Below are 22,157 nucleotides of genomic sequence, written 5' to 3'. Positions count from 1 at the left end.
AAGTTTGAGTGTGAATGGCAAATTCTAAGCAAGATTATATGAGAATAACTGAAAACCCTTCCTGCTTGAGTCTCCTACTCCCAGTGCCTATCAGAAGAATCAGCTTTTAAGATTTAGCCACAGTTTTTCTGGAATTGTGCTATTATTTCCCTAAGCCAGTTCAGAAAGGAAGTTAGTGTTTTCAAATTCTATTTTCTGAAAATCAGCTACATTGTTGCAGTTGTCCCAGGTACATATTTGCTTTTGGTCTGTCAGTAAAATCAAGGGGAAAAGCTCATCTGTGCACAGATCCTGTGTGGATTCTAATTAATGGACTACTGCCTATATAAAACTTTTTTTCTGTTAGCATTTTGGTTAAATGTGGACTGTTTCTGTCCATTCTTTGAAGGATACCAAAATCCAAAGTATAGTTTCTTAATGAAATCACCAGCATAATTTTAACACAGGAATCAAAGCTAATCTCTTCTGAAGAGAAGACTTCTAATTTGGTTCTGTTGACTTTATGCATTTTGGTGGCCAGGTTTCGGTGGAACAGCATGTCTCGATTGGAGAAGGTCTATCTGAAGAACAGTGTCATGGAGCTGATTGCAAATGTAAGGAATGGTTGGTTGGAAGTCTTGTGTTTCCGAGGTAGTTTAGACAAAGTGTGACTTTTCCAATGTAGCATTTGTGTAAAAATTCACTGCTTCTACATAGGTCAAACAGCATGCTTTATATAATATTAAATGTTACCTTCAAGATAAAAAGAACCACCATCACTAGAAATCACAGTTCATCATGTTTCTCTTACTGGATTTAATTAATCCCTTATGTGTTGACTTCTGTTTTTAAAATTATGAAGACAGGGCAGAGAGATTAAACATTTTCAGCAAATGAGTAAGAGTCTTAGATGAATCAATTCTAAATTAGATTACACTTTGCTATTTGTTTCCTTTTATTCTAAAGTGAATTACTTTATGATATTAGCAATAAAAAATATGCTGAATGAGTTTGTTTCAGGAGTTAGCATATGACTTTGAACATGTTTAGAATCCATAGCCTTTTATGTCTGTTTCACAAAGGGCATGAAAAGGGGAATTCACACCCCTTTTCCTCCTCAAAGTCTAGTGTCGTTAATAGAAAAAAAAAATATTCCCTTCAAAATTATTAACTTAGCTAGCTAAGGATCTGTATTTTATTAATTCTGGGGAAACTTGATAGAAGTCATAATTCATTAGTCTTGATATCAAACTTCAGAAGAGAGTCCCAGTAATGGTCTTTCTGTATCTTCTAATACTAGAACTGTTGGTAAAATATTCAGTTGCTCCTTATTGTCCCACTTTATCAGCCTCTCAATGTGTTCCTTATTTCCATACTTTTCCACCCTGGCCCTCTTACAAAATGAAAACAGTCAATATGAGAGTCTCTTCAGTTTGTAAAGGAGAAGAGCGGTGATGTCTTCCTTGCTCCATGAGACAGCCATTTTATTAGCTGATGCAACCCTCTGTTAAGCTTTAAGTGGGAAGGATGATCAGTGAGAATTCAGGACAGGTGACTCAGATATGGAGAACAGGTTTGTTTATTCTGTTTAGTTTAAAAGTAGGCCTGCTCATGAGTTTCGTACACTTTTACAGCCCACTTTTTCCCTTGAATTCAGTCTTGCAGACCTCTTAATATCTCTTATTCTTTTTCAGGGAACACTGAACATTTTGGAAGAGGAGAACCATATTAAAGATGTTCTGTCTCGAATTGTAGTAGAAATGATCAAGCGGGAGTGGCCACAGCACTGGCCTGACATGCTGATAGAACTGGACATTCTTTCCAAACAAGGGGTATGTAGTACAGCTGTATCAATCCAGGTTTTTGTTTTTGTTTGCTGTGCAGGGTTTATTTGCTTGGTTGGTTTGTCTTGTCAGCAGAAAAGAGCCTTTGGTCACATTTATAACGAAAAACATATTTCAGTTTCATTTAACTACCTTCTCTCTATTGGTATAGGAAACACAGACAGAATTAGTGATGTTCATCCTTTTGCGACTGGCAGAGGATGTAGTGACCTTTCAGACGCTTCCCCCTCAAAGACGAAGGGATATCCAGCAAACGTTAACCCAGAACATGGAAAGAATCTTCACTTTTCTTCTTAACACACTTCAAGAAAATGTAAACAAGTACCAACAAGTGGTAAGGGATAAATACCACCTCCCTGAAGTTCTATTTTCTAATATGAGTGGGTTTGTTTGTTTTTTACAGTTAATCCTTTAGCAAGAAACTAGGGTGTTCAGTTTAGTAAATGGAACGGCTATTTTATAGGCAAAAAAGAAACAAAGATGACAGGAAAAACTGGAATTAATTTTCTAAGAAGCTCAATTCAATGAGTTTCCATACCTACCAGAAAAAAATAATTCCTTTTATAGTAAGAAAATTCCTAAGAAAATAGTATAAAAATGAAGGTTAATTTCTTTCTTTGTTTGTTTAGTTTATTTTTAAAATTTTGGCCATGCGCGCAGCTTGCGGGATCTCAGTTCCCTGACCAAGGATTGAACCCGGGTCACGTCAGTGAAAGCACCGAATCCTAACCACTAGACCACCAAGGAACTCCCTGAAGGTTAATTCTTAATATTTGAAAACCCAGATTCCTGATAGGTCAGGATAGTATCCCTGTTAAATTTCGATGTCCCATTTAGTCTTGTTCCCTTTTGCAGTGGAAACTGTGCCAAGTTTTATTAATCTTGATTACATGATTCCTGGTATTTCATCCTGATGAGGTTTTTCTTCTGCAGAAAAAGGCAAACCAGATACTGTCTTTCCAATCATTGCCATTTTTAGCAGAGAGCCTTTAGAAGAAGGCCGTGTGAAAGTTAATCTAGTACCGTGGTTCTCAAAAGGAGGGGCGATTTTGCCCCCCAGGTTGTCACAACTAGGGGTTGCTACTGGCCTCTAGTGGGTAGAAGCCAGGCACAATGCTAAACATTGTATAATGCCCAGAACAGTCTTCCAAAATAATTTTCTGATCCAAAATGTCAATAGTATTGAGGTTTCAGAACCCTAATGTAGAATCCTCACACATGCTTATTTCACACACAAAAAATCATTAAAATTTGGGTTGCCAGGGGTTTTCTGCCCCTGACATCTTCCTTAAGTCTGTTTTTTCAGGGGAGCACTAGACACTAACACAAATGATGACAAGGTACTACTGGTGTCAGGGTAGGGAGAAACTCACAATGAATACCTAATATATGCTATATACTTTTTTTTAACATCTTTATTGGAGTATAATTGCTTTACAATGGTTATGTACTTTTTCTTGCTTTACATGTTATTTAATCCTCAAAACAACCCTAAGAGTCAGAAAGTATTGTCTCCATATTATGGATGAGGAAACTGAATTTCAGAGAATAATTATTGAAGATCCCCTAATAAATGATTATAGTGGAATTCATGCCCCATTCTTTTTACCAGAATGGACTCTTTCCCCCAAAATATCTCCCCGAGATTTTTTTTTTTTTTTTTTTTTTTTTTTTGCGGTACACGGGCCTCTCACTGTTGTGGCCTCTCCCGTTGTGGAGCACAGGCTCCGGACGCGCAGGCTCAGCGGCCATGGCTCACGGGCCCAGCCGCTCCCCGGCATGTGGGATCTTCCCGGACCGGGGCACAAACCCGTGTCCCCTGCATCGACAGGTGGACTCTCAACCACTGCGCCACCAGGGAAGCCCTCTCCCTGAGATTTTACAAAAGAAAATATCAAAGTATTTGCATTTAAAAACCTATGTGTATTGAGGGTGAAAGAGGTTGGTGTTTTTTTTTTTTTTTTTTTTTTGGCCGCGTTGGGTCTTCATTGCTGCACAGGCTTTCTCTAGTTGTGGCGAGTGGGGGCTACTCTTTGTTGCGGTGCGTGGGCTTCTTATTGCGGTGGCTTCTCTTGTTGCAAAGCACGGGCTCTAGGCGTGCAGACCTCAGTAGTTGTGGCTTGCGGGCTCTAGAGTGCCGGCTCAGTAGTTGTGGCGCACGGGCTTAGTTGCTCCGCGGCATATGGGATCTTCCTGGACCAGGGCTCAAACCCGTGTCCCCTGCACTGGCAGGCAGATTCTTAACCACTTTGCCACCAGGGAAGTCCAAAGAGATATTCTTTTCTTCTTCCCCTAGGAGATTTAATCCCTAAGAGACATGAACAAATTATGAATGCTTCAGTGCCCTAGAAATCTAGCCAACATGCCAGAGCAGGGCCGGTTGATGATGGTCTGACACAAGTTAGAAGTACATCCACGGGTGTTTTTCTTTAGCCTTGGTGTCCATTATCTCCATCTGTTAAACCAGGCCACCACGACCAGAGTGCACCAAGGGACATCTCTTGTACCTGAAACTTCTCAGTTTCCTCATAGTTCCTTCTCTGCTTCCATCCCTTCACCTTCCCACCTAGGGAGTAGGCTGAATGGTAAACAAGGATGGGATGAGTAGGCTTACTCCTGGCTCCATCACCTGGCTCCTGTACTGGTCCCAGGGGGCAGGAGGATAGGATCCAAATGGGAATGCAGGATTTGTTGGAGGAGATGGTGAAGGCTGGACTTGGCTGTTGTTGCCTCCCTTTCCTTCTTGGGCAGCATCAGTAGATGCTGGTGAGAGGGTTCTACTCATCTCTGCCCCATTAACACCGCTCTTTGACCACTGATGGTGAGGGCTTAATACTCGTTCTTTGTTAGAAAAATTACTTTTTGAAAGTTGAGAAAAGGAATTGTAAAACAGATCCTTTATCATGCTAATGGTAAGTTTTTAAGTACTTCAGGAGTTGTTATTCCTGCTTGTAAAATTATAAATTGTATAATTTACTGAACAGACATTATTTTGGTCTATTTAGCATTTAATATTTTTGTGTTTGTGGTTTTCCTACAGTTATGTCCCTACATGGTCATAAATTGTACTCATTTTAATTTTGTTTCTTGCTTTTTTCCATTAACATTACATCATTTCAGTATACCTTTGCCAGTTATAATTTGTCTCTATTTTAATATAGAAAAAATGCTAATACTTTGATTTAAACTATATTTCTTTCATCACTAGCAATGTTAAGCCTGCTTCATTGTTCATCTGTTAGTTGTATTTCTTTGTAAACTGTGTGCGTTGAAACTGTCTTGTGGATCTTAATGTTCTAGTAGATTTTGTCATATCGCTGAAACTAAAATAACCCGTCATCCTTTGGGAGAATATCAGTTTTGTGTTCTTAGTAAAGTTGTCTTCTTTTCCAAGATTAAAAGTTGAGTATTTAAAAATCATTGTTCAAGGGCCTAGATTATGGGGGTGGAAAGTTATTACATAGCCTTTGCTCTTTAAAACCATTTAGATCCTTATACTTCTTTTCTTTCAGAAGACAGATAATTCTCAGGAGTCAAAGGTAAGAGCTCTTGGTGGAGTTGGAAGGAGGCTTCTTTGAGGCTTTCAGGTACAGGGATGCATATACCTAGTGGAGGGTGACCTCGGCCTTGGTTTTTTTTTGTTTTGCTTTTGTTTTTGGCCGTGCCGTGTGGCTTGTAGGAGCTTTAGTTCCCCGACCAGGGATCAGACCCATACTGTCAGCAGTGAAAGCAAGAAGTCCTATCACTGGACCGCCAGGGAATTCCCTCAGCCTTGGTTTATTTGATCATTGAGCTATGGTGGAAGGGAGTTAAAATGATAATATCTGAGATTTCTTGAAGGACGTAAAATGGCCACACATGCCAATATAGTCTTACTGATGGGCATCAAGAATGCCATCATTTGATAAGTGATTGTGTATCAGAAGAAAACCTTTGAGTTGCCTATCAGTAACAGTTGCGTGAGTACATTTTGTTGTTTGTTTTTCTTTTTAGAATTAGAAAGTAGAAGGAGCTCGGGTATAATCACAGCTTTCTTGTCTGTTAGTGAGGACTTAATGGCTAAAAGTTACTTCTTTTCATGCAGGCCCAAGCAAACTGTCGAGTAGGAATTGCAGCACTGAATACTCTAGCGGGCTACATTGACTGGGTGTCCATGAGTCACATTACTGCTGAAAACTGTAAACTCCTGGAGATGCTGTGCCTGCTTCTGAACGAACAGGAACTTCAGCTGGGAGCAGCTGAGTGTCTTCTCATTGCAGTCAGCAGGAAAGTAAGTTACCACTTCAGACTGACTTTGACAGTCTCTGAGTGATGCATATGTGTGTTTAATTCCATGTTGTGGTGAAAGACATTTAAAGGTTTGGGTTTTTTTGTTGGTTTTTTTGTTTTACTTGACACCAACTTAATTACCTGCCTCCAACCTTTTGGACAACAGTTTGCCGATATCCTAGGAATCCATTGTCAGGATATATAGAGATTTGTAGGGCTACTTGTTTCTTGAAAGAGCTGTGAATCTTGGTACTTCATGTTTAAGAAACTGTATAAGCGTCATGTTAAAGTTTAAAACTCACATAGTGTTACGTCAAAGAATTGTAGAAGGTGACTATACTGGCCTTATAGCTGTCTTGGCTAACAAATGGGATTGTGACTTTTCTCCATAAGAATGTTATTTTCAGATGTAATTTATTTTGCTTTCATATCATCATTATTGCCCAACACATTTTAAAATATAAGTCTTATCCAGGTTTGGATCTAAAGAGTTGAGTTTTTTTCAGTGTTCAGTTAGCCCCAGGGCTATGTGAGAAATTAGGAAGTCAGTATATTTGATTATATAGGTATAGAAGTTGTTAGTACTTGGAGGTTTTTAATAACATAGTTTGTATTACCTGTGTTTCCCTAAAATCGGGTCTAGGGCAAGTTGGAAGACCGAAAGCCCTTGATGGTCTTATTTGGAGATGTTGCCATGCATTATATACTCTCCGCTGCGCAGTGAGTATCTTCTTTTCTGTGTGTTTTCTAATTTCTTTGTCATTTTTGTATCTCATTTCGATGTATCTGAAGTTCCTATTTGACTGTTGGCAGTCAGTTGACTGTGTTTTTAATAGGAAAATCAGGCACTCTTAAAGGGACTGTTTCACCTTTTTGAAGATCTTATGCTGGAAATAAGTTGCGACTGTTGACTCAGCATCTACTCACATTCACAGTTTTCCACATTCTCCCCAGACTGCTCATCCCCTTGGTTCTCTTTGTCTGCTTTTGATGATCCCTAAGCCTCCTAGTAGCCTTGGTGACTAGGCCAGAGAATGCTCTGATCTGACCAGAGTCTGTCCCAGGGCCTTCCTTGATTGCAGAACTCGAGACACTCCTCCCTCTCTCCTTGTCAAAGTAATCAATGCCTGAAGTGCTGAGGCTCTAGGAAGCAGCAGGAACAATGTGGTCAGTGTGAAATATGTGTATAAATCCTGTAAAAACATTCTATGTCCTGAAATAGTGGCTTCTGCTTATTTTCTTCTAATCGCTCTGAAAAATGTTAAAGCATTTTCTGATATGTTTTTCTTACCAGGGAGTCAGGTAGAACTGTGTATTACAGTAGTTGAAACTGTCACAGCACCCATTTTTCTTCAATACTCTTTCTTCACTTTTGGTGCCAGGGACAAATGAAAAGATGTGAGATGCAGATATATTACTTAAAATTTCTTACTGTCCATTCTAACATAGCTTTTATGATGGCTCTTTCCTATGGATACTACAGGTCTGTTTTTAAGGAGTGCTGTTAATTAAGTTAATAACATGTCTTTTGGGTGGCCACTGTAGTTACTGTTTCCAGGACCCACTTCTTAGTTCCCTAGAGACTGTGGCATTCACACTGAGGTGTCCTATCTCCATTTGTTCTACTGGTACTGGTTAGTAAAGCTATGATTCAGACTTCAGAGCCTGCACTAGAAACCATGATGCCACGCTGTCCTTCAGCATCACTAGAGCCTAGGTCTTTCTTACCCTGAGGCCCATGCTTTTTATGTTATACTGTACTGCCTCCAGAACACGCTAATATGGCTGCTGTCCCACCAGTCCTTACTAATTCTTGTTAGTGAGAATCGTCCTACATCATTGTAGGTCAGGTTTTGCCACCAAATAATTTTTTTTTTAATTTAAAGGGTTATTTGCATTCTAAAATAGCACATAAGTGATTACTGATCTGAACTAAATGACTTGGAGAAATGAGATACCAAGTTATGTTTTGGTTTTTTTTTTTTTTTTTTTTTTTTGTGGTACGCGGGCCTCTCACTGTTGTGGCCTCTCCCGTTGCGGAGCACAGGCTCTGGAAGCGCAGGCCCAGCGGCCATGGCTCATGGGCCCAGCCGCTCCGCGGAATGTGGGATCCTCCCAGACCGGGGCATGAACCCGTGTCCCCTGCATTGGCAGGCGGACTCTCAACCACTGCACCACCAGGGAAGCCCCCAAGTTATGTTTTTAATACCGTCTTTAAAAAACGATTTTGTTTTTTTAGAGCAGATTAAGGTTCACAGCAAAATTCAGGGGAAGGTACAGAGATTTCCCATATATTCCCTGCCCCCACACATGCATAGCCTCCCCCATTATAGCCATCCCCTATCAGAGTGGTACACTTGTTAGAGCTGTTGAACTTACATTGACACATCGTAATCATCCAAAGGCCATAGTTTACCTTAGGGTTCACCTTGGTGTTATACATTTTATGGGTACATTCTCTGAGTTTCAACAAACGTGTAATAACATATATTCATCATCATAATATCTTACAGGTTTTTTTTCACTGCCCTAAAAATCCTCTGTGCTCTGCCTATTTATCCCTCCTCTCCCACCCAAACTCCTGGCAACCACTGATCTTTTTACTTTCTCCATAGTTTTGCCTTTTCCAGAATGTTGTATAGTTGTAATCATATAGTATGTAACCTTTTCAGATTGTTTCCTTTCACTTAGTATCATGCATTTATAGTTCCTACATGTCTTTTCGTGGCTCGGTTAGCTCATTCCTTTTTACCACTGAATAATATTCTGTTGTCTGGATGTACCAAAGTTTATTTATCCATTCACTTACTGAAGGACATCTTGGTTGCTTCCAGATTTTTGCAATTATGAATAAAGCTGCTATAAACATCCGTGTGTAGGTTTTTGTATGTTCAGCTCCTTTGGGTAATTACCAAGGAGTGTGATTACTAAATCATATGGTAAGAGTATGTTTAGTTTTGTAAAAAACTGTCAAACTGTCTTCCAAAGGGTCTGTACCATTTTGCATTCCCACCAACAATGAATGAGAGTTCCTGTTGCCCCACATCCTCACTAGCATTTGGTGTTGTCAGTGTTCTGGATTTTGGCTATTCTAATAGGTGTATAGTGCTATCTCATTTTAATTTGCAATTCCCTGATGACATTTGATGTGGAGCTTCTTATCATATGTTTATTTCCCATCTGTGTATCTTCTTTAGTGAGGTGTCTATTAAGGTCTTTGGCCCATTTTTTAAAAAATTAATTTATTTATTTTTGCTGTGTTGGGTCTTCGTTTCTGTGTAAGGGCTTTCTCTAATTGTGGCAAGCGGGGGCCACTCTTCATCGCGGTGCATGGGCCTCTCACTATCGCGGCCTCTCTTGTTGTGGAGCACAAGCTTCAGACGCGCAGGCTCAGTAGTTGTGGCTCACGGGCCTAGTTGCTCCGTGGCATGTGGGATCCTCCCAGACCAGGGCTCGAACCCGTATCCCCTGCATTAGCAGGCAGATTCTCAACCACTGTGCCACCAGGGAAGCCCTGGCCCATTTTTTAATCATATTTTTTTCTTATTGAGTTTTAAGAGTTCTTGTATATTTTGGATAACAGTCTTATCAGACTGTCTTTTGCAAATATTTTCTCCTAGTCTGTCACTTGTCTTTTCATTCTCTTGATTATAGTCCTTTTGATTTTGTCAGTGGTATAAGGAATTACTGCATGCTGCCCTAGAGATCTCTCTAAGTCCTTCCTCAGTATCAACCAGTGTCTTTTTTTTTTTTTTTTGCGGTACGCAGGCCTCTCACTCTTGTGGCCTCTCCCGTTGCGGAGCACAGGCTCCAGACGCGCAGGCTCAGCGGCTGTGGGTCACGGGCCTAGCCGCTCTGCGGCATGTGGGATCTTCCCGGACCGGGGCACAAACTCGCATCCCCTGCATTGGCAGGCGGACTCTCAACCACTGCACCACCAGGGAAGCCCAACCAATGTCTTTTTGTGCAGTTTTTATGCATATAAGTATATGTATTGCTTTGTGGAGTCATGCTCAGAGTTCACAGTATTATCCCAAAGTACTCAAGGACTGCATTACCCAAAATTAGAGTGTCTCTTGAAGGATGAGATGGCATTGAACCCTATTCCTCATTGATCTTTCAGTGTTTGGTTGGAGGTTTTTGGTTGGTTTTGTTTTTTGATTTTTTTTTTTTTAACTTTAATAATCAACGGAAATTTGAGTGTTGGAGCACAGACCACATACAGCTCCATACTCCATGGGACTCTCTTTGGTGCTCTTGATGTGCTGCTAATCACACTGTGTTCTCCTCTTCAGGACTGCTGATGGAGGAGGCTTGGTAGAAAAACACTATGTCTTCCTGAAGAGACTCTGTCAGGTGTTGTGTGCCCTGGGCAATCAGCTGTGTGCATTGCTGGTGAGCACTTTCTGGAGAGTTTCAGGGCCATTTGAGGAGAGGATTTAGAAAGTTATATTTGTGTAAGGGGTGACACATGCCATTGATTTTAGCCTGAGGGGGCATTTCCCTACAGATTATTTCTTATAATTCTATAGATTAAATTATTTTAATTGAGTTTGAATGATACAGATTTTTTTTAACAAGTCAGTTATTAATGTCAATAGTAAACATTCACATCTGTTATTCCATCTGTTACAACATCTGACTAAAGTCAATGTTGCTACTCCTGTTCATTTTGGTACTTGTAAAACTTCAGTCTGCCGAGTGCATTACCCTTTAAAGTCCTATTAGGTCATGAAACATTATGGATTTGAATAAAGAACACTTTTCCCAAATCTAAAGGATGTATTATTAGATCATAAAAGAAAACTTTAGTCTGATTGACCTGGAATTAACTATCTTTAGGGAAATATTTCATACTCAGTCTTATGTGTTAAAAGATAGGATATTGGTACAGACATTTGCGCTTGATGTTATGTCTTTTTGTGGTGGCTTGAATGGCTAGAGAGGATGGAACTTCAGACATAAGATGTGTACCATCAATTGGTTATTTAATAGGTTAGGTCACAGAGATGTGACTAGACTAGATCTGAAGAAATATACGGATTTCTGAAGTGAATACTCTTGTTTTACTATTTGACCACGGAATAGGTTTTAATGATGATGATTGAGGAGGTAAAGCAGCTTTCCTGTGTTTTAGCCCTTGAAATGATGCCTTCCTTAGGCCACAAGGAAGTATAAAGTCCTTTCAAACCTGAAATTTTTGAGGGTATAAGTTGTCTGTATTTGTTACTCCACTCTCTACTCTGACCTCCTCATCAACATCGTTAATGTAGTGGTCTTTTTGTCCTACAGGGTGTGGATTCTGATGTAGAAACACCAGCAAATTTTGGAAAATACCTGGAATCTTTTCTGGCTTTCACAACTCATCCAAGTCAGGTAAACTTTATGGAGGTGACTTCTCAAAATTTTAGTCAGGTAAATTAAAATCAAGCGCTATGGCCTGAAGTAATCAGCAGCTGAAGTATAAAATGTGACTCTTAAGATCCTAAGGAATAACTGTAGTAGCATTTCATTAAGAAAATTGCTGAGTCTTCCTGAGCTATGCATTGCAGTCTAGGTCAGCAGTTACCCCTCAGGTAGTGTCATTCTGATAAGGCTCAATCAGATATGAGGTATGTCCCAGGTGATTTACCACTAAAGACATTTTAAATACAAAAGTCTGATTAATTGTGTTATACAATTAATTTTATCCAATCCAAGATTCTCCTTGTAATATCATCTTGAGGTTCCTGTATCCTTTCTTGCATAAAACAGAAAGTGGTAGAATTCAGCTCATACTCTGGGAATTGCACCTGACCCAGTCTTATTAACATATGGTCCATAGTGAGCAGTCATTCCTGCTGTACTACAGTATGGGCAGTTTCAAAGTATTACAGATATTTGTTTCCATGGAAAAATATAGTGGATAATTGCTGAGCTAAGTAGTAGTCTTGGTATATAAAACCCAAATCCTTAAACTGAGTTTTTTCTTTTTTCCCTTTAGTTTTTGCGCTCTTCAACTCAGATGACTTGGGGAGCCCTCTTCCGGCATGAGATCCTATCCCGTGACCCTTTGCTATTAGCAATAATACCAAAATATCTTCGTGCTTCTATGACTAACTTGGTCAAGGTATGCAGTGGGAATCTAAAATGTGGAATGTCAGTGAATACACATCATAAGACTTAGATGGCCTCATTGACAGCCCTGTCTTGGTCACTAAGATCCTTTCCTTGGGCATATTAGTCTTTTATTCCTCAAGAAGAAATATCTACTCTTTCATATTTTGGAGCACTTCTATGCCAAGTATTGGGCTAAGTGCTAGGAAGAAGAAGTGATAGGACGAGAGCAGTGACCATGACCATACAATATGATCATTGCTTTTCAGAGGTTAAAAATAGAAAGGAAGGTGGAGTCAGGGAGATTCCAAGAGGAAGTAATGTCTGACTTTCTGAAGGCCAAGTGAGGGTCAGGAAGGTGAATGAGAAGAGGAGCATGGAAGCAGGTTGCTCATTACCTCAATAGAGAGTTGCTTATCAACACTCTGAGATCTGTTCAAGGCTCTTGGAGCTGACAGATGCTTCATCTTGATTTGTAAAATCAGAATAGGACCCATTCAAGGGTCCCCTTATTTCCTCAAGGAATTCACCTAGCACGTTGCACACCATCTTCTAGTTCTCTGCCGTCATGGTCTTCAGTACTTTTTGAATGAAACATAAAAAGTTACATTCTTATTTCCAGGGTTCAGCATTTAAGAAGACAAATTGTTTCAGTTCTTTTACTTATTGCAAGCTGTATCAGCACTTTGTTTTGGGACATCTTTATACTCAAAGACCTTAAACTAATTCTAGAATTTAATTTTCCATGAGGAACCTGGAACAGAGTATCAAATAAAAAACAATCTCTTTCTACCACTCCCAGGATTATTCCCGCTGGAAGCAAATTGTAGACTTAGGGGTAGACGAGAAGCAGTTACTTATCATATATCTCATGAAAACCCTCACCCCCTACCTCATTATGTTTCTCTTTCCAGATGGGCTTTCCTTCTAAAACAGACAGCCCTAGCTGTGAATACTCTCGATTTGATTTTGATAGTGACGAGGACTTCAATGCTTTCTTCAACTGTGAGTGAATTCGCCTGGAATTTCTTCCAGTCTCAGAATGACACCTAGTGTTATGAGTCATGGTGCATGACCCTTGAGCTTCTGTATTAAAGAGCCCCAAGTCTGGACAGCAGCCTGTTTAATCTCCATTTGCACATTGCAGAGAGTGCTGGGATTGTACTTATTCCACGCATTGTTTTATCTCTTACACACACACCCCCACAAACATATACACACACACACTGCCTTTGGACATTGATGTTTAGAGATAGTAACTTTAGGTAAGGCACTCTCATTTTTTTTTATATTTATATATTAGAATTATATACCATCTTACATTTTGGGTCTTTTTTCTAAAAAAGAGAGGAAAAACCCACGATTCCTAATTCTGTTCTGGGTTTTCTGTAACCTGGTTCCCCCCCCCCCCGCTTTTTAATAACAACTTTATTGATGTAATTTATGTCATACAGTTCACCCATTTATAGTATATAATACAGTGGGGTTTTTTGTATTTTCAGAGTTGTACAACCACAACCACAGTCAATGTTAGGATATTCTCATGACCCCAAGAAACCCTGTAACCATTAGCAGTCATCTCCCAATCCCCTCATCCCTCTCAGCCCTGGAAAAGCACTAATCTACTTTCTATTTCTATCTTTCACCTATTCCGAACATTTCATATAAATGGAATCATACAGTGTGTTGTCTTTGGTAACTGCCTTCTTTTTCTTAGTGTAGCGTTTTCAAAATTCGTCCATGTTGTAATATGTATCAGTACTTCATTTCTTTTTATTGCCAATAATACTTCATTGTATGGATATACCACATTTTATTCATCCATTGATAAGTTGATAAATACTTGAGTTGTTTCCACATCTTGACTATTAAGAATAATGCTATTATAACATTTGGGTACAAGTTTTTTTGTTATTTTTTTAAAATAAATTTATTTATTTACTTATTATTTATTTTGGCTGTGTTGGGTCTTTGTTGCTGTGCATGGGCTTTCTCTAGTTGCGGCGAGCGGGGGCTACTCTTCATTGTGGTGTGCGGGCTTCTCGTTGCGGTGGCTTCTTTTGTTGTGGAGCGCAGGCTCAGTAGTTGTGGTGCACGGGCTTAGCTGCTCCGCAGCATGTGGGATCTTCCTGGACCAGGGCTCGAACCCATGTCCCCTGCATTGGCAGGTGGATTCTTAACCACTGTGCCACCAGGGAAATCCCCCTGGGTAGAAGTTTTTGAGTGGACATATGTTTTTATTTTTCTTGGGCATATGCCTAGGAAGAGAATTACTAGATCATATGGTAATTCCATGTTTAATGTTTTGAGGAACTGCCAGACCATTTTCTTCAGCAGCCATACCATTTTACATCTGTACCAACCTGATCTCCTTTTAATTCCAACAGAAATGGGAGACCACTTTTGGTTTGCTGCTTATAGCATCTAGCTGGTATGGTGGCTTCTTAGAATTTTGTTTTGAAAATTTCTAGATTTGTTAACAAAGCTTTACTGAACATTTGTTAGATTCAGAGCATAAGTCTGCAAAACAAAATCTCTTGAATGTTTTCCTCCTGGGATGGATAAATGAATAAACATTAACTAAGTATCTGTTATATGCAGTTATTGATTCATGTCTTTCTCTTGGCAGCCTCTCGGGCCCAACAAGGAGAAGTAATGAGGTTAGCATGTCGCTTGGATCCCAAGACTAGCTTCCAGATGGCTGGGGAGTGGCTAAAGTATCAGCTCTCAACTTCTGTTGATACTGGATCCATGAACTGTAAGACTTTTTTTGTTTTTTTTCCAACTGAACATTAGTGAAGTATTTCTGTGTATCAAAACTGTACATAGAAATAAACCTCTGAGCCACATTTCAAAACAGTGTGCTAATAGTGTTCAAAAACAGCTTTGCTCACTGCCCAGTTCCATCCTAGAGAGTGAGCCTCTTCATTTGCGCATATAGGCAGAGAAAGCAGATATAATACCAGATTTTAACTCTGTTTAGATTAGGGTAAAACCATGACCCTATCAGTTTTGCCTTCATTTTTCTTTTCTAACAGAGTCAACAATTGTTTATTGTTGATTTTATTACTTCACTTCAGGCAGCACCTAACAAATTACATGTCTAGACCTAACTTTTTTTTTTTTTTTTTTTTTTTTTTTTTTTTTTTTTTCCCGTACGCGGGCCTCTCACTGTTGTGGCCTCTCCCGTTGCGGAGCACAGGCTCCGGATGCGCAGGCTCAGCGGCCATGGCTCTCGGGCCCAGCCGCTCCGCGGCATATGGGATCCTCCCAGACCGGGGCACGAACCCGTATCCCCTGCATCGGCAGGCGGACTCTCAACCACTGCGCCACCAGGGAGGCCCTAGACCTAACTTTTTAAAGCTTTTCAACCAAGTTCTTGCATGGCATTTCTCTTAAACTCGGAAAAATTGACTTGTTAGTCAGGCACAACAAGCAGTGCAGGGGTTTCCCGTATCGCTCAGCCCCCTCAAAGCCTTTGGGAAATGCCACTTTATGTAAAATCAGAATAACCCCCCTCTACCCAAAAGCATAAGCTAGGCAACTTCTCTGTGCTCTGTATCTTCTGTCTGTCATCTTATTAATGCAGGCAGTGAGTGAGAGGATTGTAAGGAAAGGGTGTAAGTCACTGCTTTGGAAAAACTCCACACTATGGTCAGTTACCAAGTACACTAGTTACTTGACATTCGTGGGATTTAACATTCAGTTTTATGTATTCACAGTTGACTGTGAAGGTTCCTGGTGTCTAGTAACTTGAATGTTTGCAGAAGCCCAAATATGTTGTACCAAGGTGAAGCTAGTAAATGTGACTGTACGGAAGCAAGAAAAGTAATTTGTAATTCATTTTGCAGGGGCCTTGCTGTTTAAGTGACATGCTTTGATGATACTTGTGGGGTTTTTCCTTTTCTTTTTTTTTCTTTTTTTTCATATTTTGGTCACGCCATGTGGCTTGCGTGATCTCAGTTCCCTGACCAGGGACTGAACCTGGGTCATGGCAGTGAGAGCACCAAATCCTAACCACTAGGCCACCAGGGAACTTGATGATACTTGTGAACTTGGAAGGTGGCACAGTTCTCTGCACAGGGCCCTTGCAGTTGTCATGAGGCTACTGGATGTGAAGCAGCATTTTGTGTCTTACAGCAGTTCTTTATGGTCTTAGATATCGTAATTATTTAGATTCCCATGGACAGATTATGAAAGGGGGGGAATTAATTAATATTTCTCAATTGGCCGGGCACTGGTGTTGATTCTTACATGTATATTCTCATTCAGTACTTAAACTGGCTTTACAGACAAGGCTCACAAAGGTGAATTCAGACAGTTTGTTTTTAGAGGTAGAGGCAGGATAGGGATCCCTTTCTGCTTCCTTTTCTTTTCCCAGGCTGAGAAGGGTTAGATTACCTTGTTCCTTCAACTGTGAAATTACCTAGTGGTTTCTACAGCTCCATGGTCCTTGTGTCTTCTGTGATCCTACAGTGTTTATAAGTGTGTGCGTGCGTGTGTGTGTGTGTGTGTGTGTGTGTGTGTTTTAAAACCCTGTTCCCCTGCAGCTGGAACTGGAGAAGGCAGCCTCTGCTCCATCTTCTCACCTTCATTTGTGCAGTGGGAAGCCATGACCTTTTTTTTGGAAAGTGTGATCAACCAGATGTTTCGAACATTAGATAAAGAAGTAAGTAATTGTTTCTTGTGCTGATTGCATAATAATTTTGATCTTTTTTTTATTATTATTTATTTGGTTGCGCCAGGTCTTAGTTGCAGCAGGCGGGCTCCTTAGTTGCGGCTCGCCGGTTTCTTAGTTGTGGCATGCAAACTCTTGGTTACAGCATGCATCTGGGATCTAGTTCCCTGAACAGGGATCGAACCCAGGCCCCCTGCATTGGGAGTGCAGAGTCTTAACAACTATGCCACCAGGGAAGTCCCCAATTTTGATCTTCTTAAAACTGGCAGTGGGATAGGAAAATATGTGAGTGTGCGTCTTACAGAAGAGGAAACTGAGATTCAGAGAGGGTAAATAACATGCTCAAGGTCAAATAGCTAATAAATAGAGCTGGGACCCAAATTAGGTCTCTCTGACTTTAAGCCCCACAGTGTTTAGTATTCGTTTTAGGAGATAATAAGATGAGCCTGATAGTACAGTGAACCACAGGTAGGATAACTATTATAGGGAGGACAGTGATGGAAGCCTTGAATTGGAAAATCTAAGAGATATCTGCCAATTTTTGGCAAATTGACCAGAATATTCATGATGGCTGATCTGTGTCCCTCTTTCCTGAATAATCTGATTAAACCAGATAACAGCATATACTATATTAACTATGTTAATTAGGTTAAAAATAATCGGATCACTTATTTTGGGGTAATTCGTCTTAACTCATTCTAGGTTAGTTGTAGAAAGAATCTAAGTCCCTTGAAGATAAGTGAACTACAGTGCTTTTTCTCATTAATGGCATATTAACAAATTAGATCTTAGGATCATTAACTTCATCTGTTTTTATATTCACTTCAGTTTGAAATGATGGCATTCTGAGTTCAGTTTCTAGTAGTAGGTAATGCTACATCCCTAATAATGGCAGCAGCATTTGTGAAAAATTTTAATAACATGGGGTAATGCTTAGAATGTTAAGGGTTAAGAAGCACTATATAAAACCATATGTGACAGCCATATTTATATAGAGTGTGAAGGAAATTTAGTAAAAGGGGTTTTCAGTTATGTCAGTCTCCTTTTCACGTCTGTATCACAGGAAATTCCTATTAATGATGGAGTAGAGCTATTGCAGATGGTCCTGAACTTTGACACCAAGGATCCCCTCATCCTGTCCTGTGTCCTCACTAATGTCTCAGCACTCTTTCCATTCGTCACCTACAGACCAGAGTTCCTGCCCCAGGTCTTCTCTAAGGTAAACTCCCTCTCTCCTTTGTAAACTTATTTTGGCATTTCTAAGCTAATTATTTTTTGTAACTGTTTTTGTAAGTATATGAGACAAGCTAATAAACAGTTGTTTATTCATTTATCAAATATTTACTCAGTACTTAATGTGGAGCAGGCACCATGCTAGTAGGAAAGCCTTGTCCTTTACCACCTCTCTGTTTGGGGAGAAAGGCACATAGACAGATGTGGTACCTACGTGGCATTGCAGTTAGTAGACATGTACACTGAGATGGAAAAGAGTACCTGAAGGAGGAGGTATCAATGTGTGCTGTCAGGTTGGGAGGTGATTTGTAAGAGGAAAGGTTTTGGGGTCCAGTTGTGACTAGTGAGAGGTGAAGCACCACCTGAGTGAGAATATTGGACCGGGAGGAGGGAAGGAGTAAGGCAGAGAAGGGGTGAGTTCTGTTTTGCAGGACTAGGTTTAAAGTATACATATAATATCTCAGTGGAGACATCTCATGCTAAACTGGCTATTTGAGGTTAAAGGTCTAGATTCAGAAAATTATGAGAGAAAATTAAGGCATCGCCATCATAGAAATGCCGGTAGTAGAGGTGAAGCCCTTTCAAAAATGTGGACTCATTTGTTGCCACAGAAATTCTTTAAGAATTGGAGAGTGTCCATTGGGTTCCTCTAGACCTTTGTTAGCGCGTTATTCCATCATAGTGGCTAGGGCAGCAGTCACATTGCATTGGGTTAAGGAGTAAGTGGGAAGTTATGAAATGGAATCAGGGAGAGTAGACCACTCAACTTTTTTTTTTTTTTTTTTTTTTGGTGGTATGTGGGCCTCTCACTGTTGTGGCCTCTCCCGTTGCGGAGCACAGGCTCCGGACACACAGGCTCAGCGGCCATGGCTCACGGGCCCAGCCGCTCCGTGGCATGTGGGATCTTCCCGGACTGGGGCACGAACCCGGGTCCCCTGCATCGGCAGGCGGACTCTCAACCACTGCGCCACCAGGGAAGCCCAGACCACTCAACTTTTAACAAAAAGTGGAGAGATGTGACCATGGCTGAGTTCTTGGGTGATAGCCTGGATTGTTCTGGGATTCTTTGGCCTTTATCTTTGTAAAGTGTTTGCTGGTAAAATTGTGAATCTCAAGCCTCTTGCAGAGTTATCTGAGAAAATGAACATTTGAAACTTTGTAATGCCAGTTGAAACCCCATTTTTGTAATGCCAGTTGAAAACCCTTTTCTTACCATATTGTTTGCACTTTAGGGATTTTGTTAGAAACTTTGTAAAATACTTTATGCATTTGGTACTGATGAGTGACCTTTTTTCTTCCCCTTAGCTATTTTCATCTGTCACTTTTGAAACTGTTGAGGAAAGTAAGGTAAGATCATTAATTCAGCCTACCAATTCTAACTTCTTAAGAACAAAAATGTGAATACCCAACACTTAGTGTAGATTTTTCTAATAAGCAAAAGGGGTTAATAAAGGCAGGAGATAGTCATATGATGGGGTGTTTTGCACTAGAGATACTCTAGGACAAACAGTAAACATGTGGATTCATGGTAACTATAAATGTCACTTGATTATACTCCCGTAGCTGTGAAAATTGTGAATTTACCTCTGAAGGAGATATTTACATGATTCTCTGCAGCATCTGTTAATTATATTAAAAGTAGCTTTAAGTTTATTGAATATTTCTTCCCAGGCTCCCAGGACCCGGGCAGTGAGGAATGTGAGGAGACATGCTTGTTCTTCCATCATCAAGATGTGTCGTGACTACCCCCAGCTCGTGCTGGTAAGCCCTGGACTCTGTTCAAGTAGCCACTGAGACATGCCGAGTTTGGGTACATTTCTCTATAAATCCACCCCTAATTATACCTCACATAAGGTTGGTCTTCCCCAACTCCAGAGTTACTCAGTGAAGTTTAGAAACGCAAATATATGGCCTCAGAATGAAGTGTTCTCTTCCACATGGATGACCAAGTTTTCCCTGTCAGTGTACCCCTCTTTACCGTACTATGTGTGATGTTCTTTTTTTTTTTTTTTTTTTTTGCGGTACGCGGGCCTCTCACTGCCGTGGCCTCTCCCATTGCGGAGCACAGGCTCCGGACGCGCAGGCTCAGCGGCCATGGCTCACGGGCCCAGCCGCCCCGCGGCATGTGGGATCTTCTCGGACCGGGGCACGAACCTGTGTCCGCTGCATCGGAAGGCGGACTCTCAACCACTGCGCCACCAGGGAAGCCCTGTGTGATGTTCTTAACCACCACTGCCAAGTGATGTGCCTAGTCTTGAGAGGAGCCAGGTGCAAACCCCAACCTTTTTTGGAGGGTTTCTGTAAGAAGTTTAGCACTACTCCAGATAACAAATTAACCAAAAATTTCTTCTCTGAATACCCAGCAGTTATTTGTGTGTGTCTGTCTGTCTCTCTCCCCCTCTCCTTCCTTCTCTCTCTCTCTATAAAATATATAAATATATATGTATATAAAACAAACTGATCTTTGTCCATGAAGATACTGTAAAAGTTGATATAGAAATAAAAGACAGATGGTTTTCACAGTTGTAGAGTCGGAAAGTGCAGTTACCCAAGTACTCAAACCTAAATTGCCTTGCCTGTTCAGCCAAAAGAAGAGTGTTATAATTAAATTAAGTGACAGTCTTATTAGCCTGACTGTCCTAGAAGTGTCTTCATCCTCTTTTTTACCTTCCTTGAGTGACCCACCCACTCCTTGAAACTCAGACCTTCACCACCTCCGGGTTTTTTTCTTTGTGAAATGCAGCCCAACTTTGACATGCTGTATAACCATGTGAAGCAGCTCCTCTCCAATGAGCTGCTCCTGACACAGATGGAGAAGTGTGCCCTCATGGAAGCCCTGGTTCTCATTAGCAACCAGTTCAAGAACTACGAGCGTCAGAAGGTGTTTCTAGAGGAGCTGATGGCACCCGTGGCCAGCATCTGGCTTTCTGAAGACATGCACAGGTAGGGGAGATCCTTTGCCCTTGACCTTGACTGCACTTGAATACCCGTTCTCTTCTAAGACTATGTCCGGGGTCGGGTTGTAAGGATATCGAGGTGTAGTGGCACTATCAGTGATAGCTGAAGGCCTCTAAAACAGGGGTCCCCAACCCCTGGGCCACAGACCGGTACTGGTCTGCTGCCTGTTAGGAACTGGGCTGCACAGCAGGAGGTGAGCGGCAGAGGAGAGCTTCGTCACCACTCCCCATCGCTCGGATAACGCCTGAACCATCCCCCGTACACCCCCGACCCCAGGTCTGTGGAAAAATTGTCTTCCACGAAACCAGTCCCTGTGGTGCCAGAGAGGTCGGCACCGCTGCTCTAAAAGCAGTCTTGTAAGTGAAATGCCGAAAACATCACCTTGCTCTGCAGAGGCGTAGGAACAGAGACGAAATGACTAAGATGGATAGTGTGGGTCGGAACGCCACAGAGTGAGGTCTGCTGTGGTGTCTAGTTGCAGCTTCAGCACATATAAAGAAGTGAGAACAGCCAGTAGGGCCATACAGAGTAGGAGCTGCACAGACACCCCTCTGTGCCCACATAGCCTTCTCAAGCTTGTACCCTTTTTGATTCTTAAAGTGTCACTAATAACCTTTAGAAGTGGGAAGAGAAGTTAATAAATCTTCATATGACAGCTGACAGTTTGATTAGATTCCTCTCACTGTAACAGCTGCTCTTTGGGGGTCAAATAATCACAGCTTATTAGCTCTTGAGGAAGAAACTATCCTTGCTTAAAATCATGGTGTAACTTGTCTTTCCCCCACCAACCTTTAGAGTGCTGTCAGATGTTGATGCTTTTATTGCCTATGTGGGTGCAGATCGGACTAGCTGTGACCCGGGCCTGGAGGATCCCTGTGGCTTAAACCGTGCACGAGTGAGTAAGCCTCTCCTGGGATAGGGAAGGTGCGTAGGCCACAGGTAGGAGTAGGGTGTTGTCATTTGTCCAGGTTCTTGTAGACTTATGTTTTTTCGTATACGAGCAAGAAATCTGGGAATCTCTACTTCCATTAGTGTCTCCTTTCTTTTCTTCTTTAGTCTTAAATTCTTGAGTTAGTTCTCACAGCAGAACAGGTGGTCTT

General features: G+C 41.0%; 1 protein-coding gene across 3 annotated transcripts in view; it reads left to right on the top strand.

Moving 5' to 3' along the window:
* Positions 1–22,157, top strand: part of XPO5 (exportin 5) — a 48,530-nt gene that overhangs the window by 2,199 nt on the left and 24,174 nt on the right. For all 3 annotated transcript variants that reach the window (XM_082638418.1, XM_082638419.1, XM_082638417.1), the window contains exons 3-19: positions 521–593; positions 1,674–1,811; positions 1,975–2,157; positions 5,336–5,362; positions 5,908–6,093; positions 6,736–6,812; positions 10,388–10,487; positions 11,385–11,468; positions 12,076–12,201; positions 13,103–13,193; positions 14,818–14,946; positions 16,739–16,857; positions 17,930–18,085; positions 19,405–19,446; positions 19,771–19,860; positions 20,843–21,042; positions 21,853–21,952. In XM_082638418.1, the coding sequence (XP_082494544.1) occupies positions 521–593; positions 1,674–1,811; positions 1,975–2,157; positions 5,336–5,362; positions 5,908–6,093; positions 6,736–6,812; positions 10,388–10,487; positions 11,385–11,468; positions 12,076–12,201; positions 13,103–13,193; positions 14,818–14,946; positions 16,739–16,857; positions 17,930–18,085; positions 19,405–19,446; positions 19,771–19,860; positions 20,843–21,042; positions 21,853–21,952 (1,921 nt within the window). The remainder of the gene's footprint in view (positions 1–520; positions 594–1,673; positions 1,812–1,974; positions 2,158–5,335; positions 5,363–5,907; positions 6,094–6,735; positions 6,813–10,387; positions 10,488–11,384; positions 11,469–12,075; positions 12,202–13,102; positions 13,194–14,817; positions 14,947–16,738; positions 16,858–17,929; positions 18,086–19,404; positions 19,447–19,770; positions 19,861–20,842; positions 21,043–21,852; positions 21,953–22,157) is intronic.

The sequence above is a fragment of the Mesoplodon mirus genome (genome assembly GCF_964341445.2).
Source record: "Mesoplodon mirus genome assembly, chromosome: 12".
Classification (NCBI taxonomy): domain Eukaryota; kingdom Metazoa; phylum Chordata; class Mammalia; order Artiodactyla; family Ziphiidae; genus Mesoplodon; species Mesoplodon mirus.
Note: the sequence above shows the minus strand (reverse complement) of the source record. Positions and strands in the feature narration are given on the sequence as shown.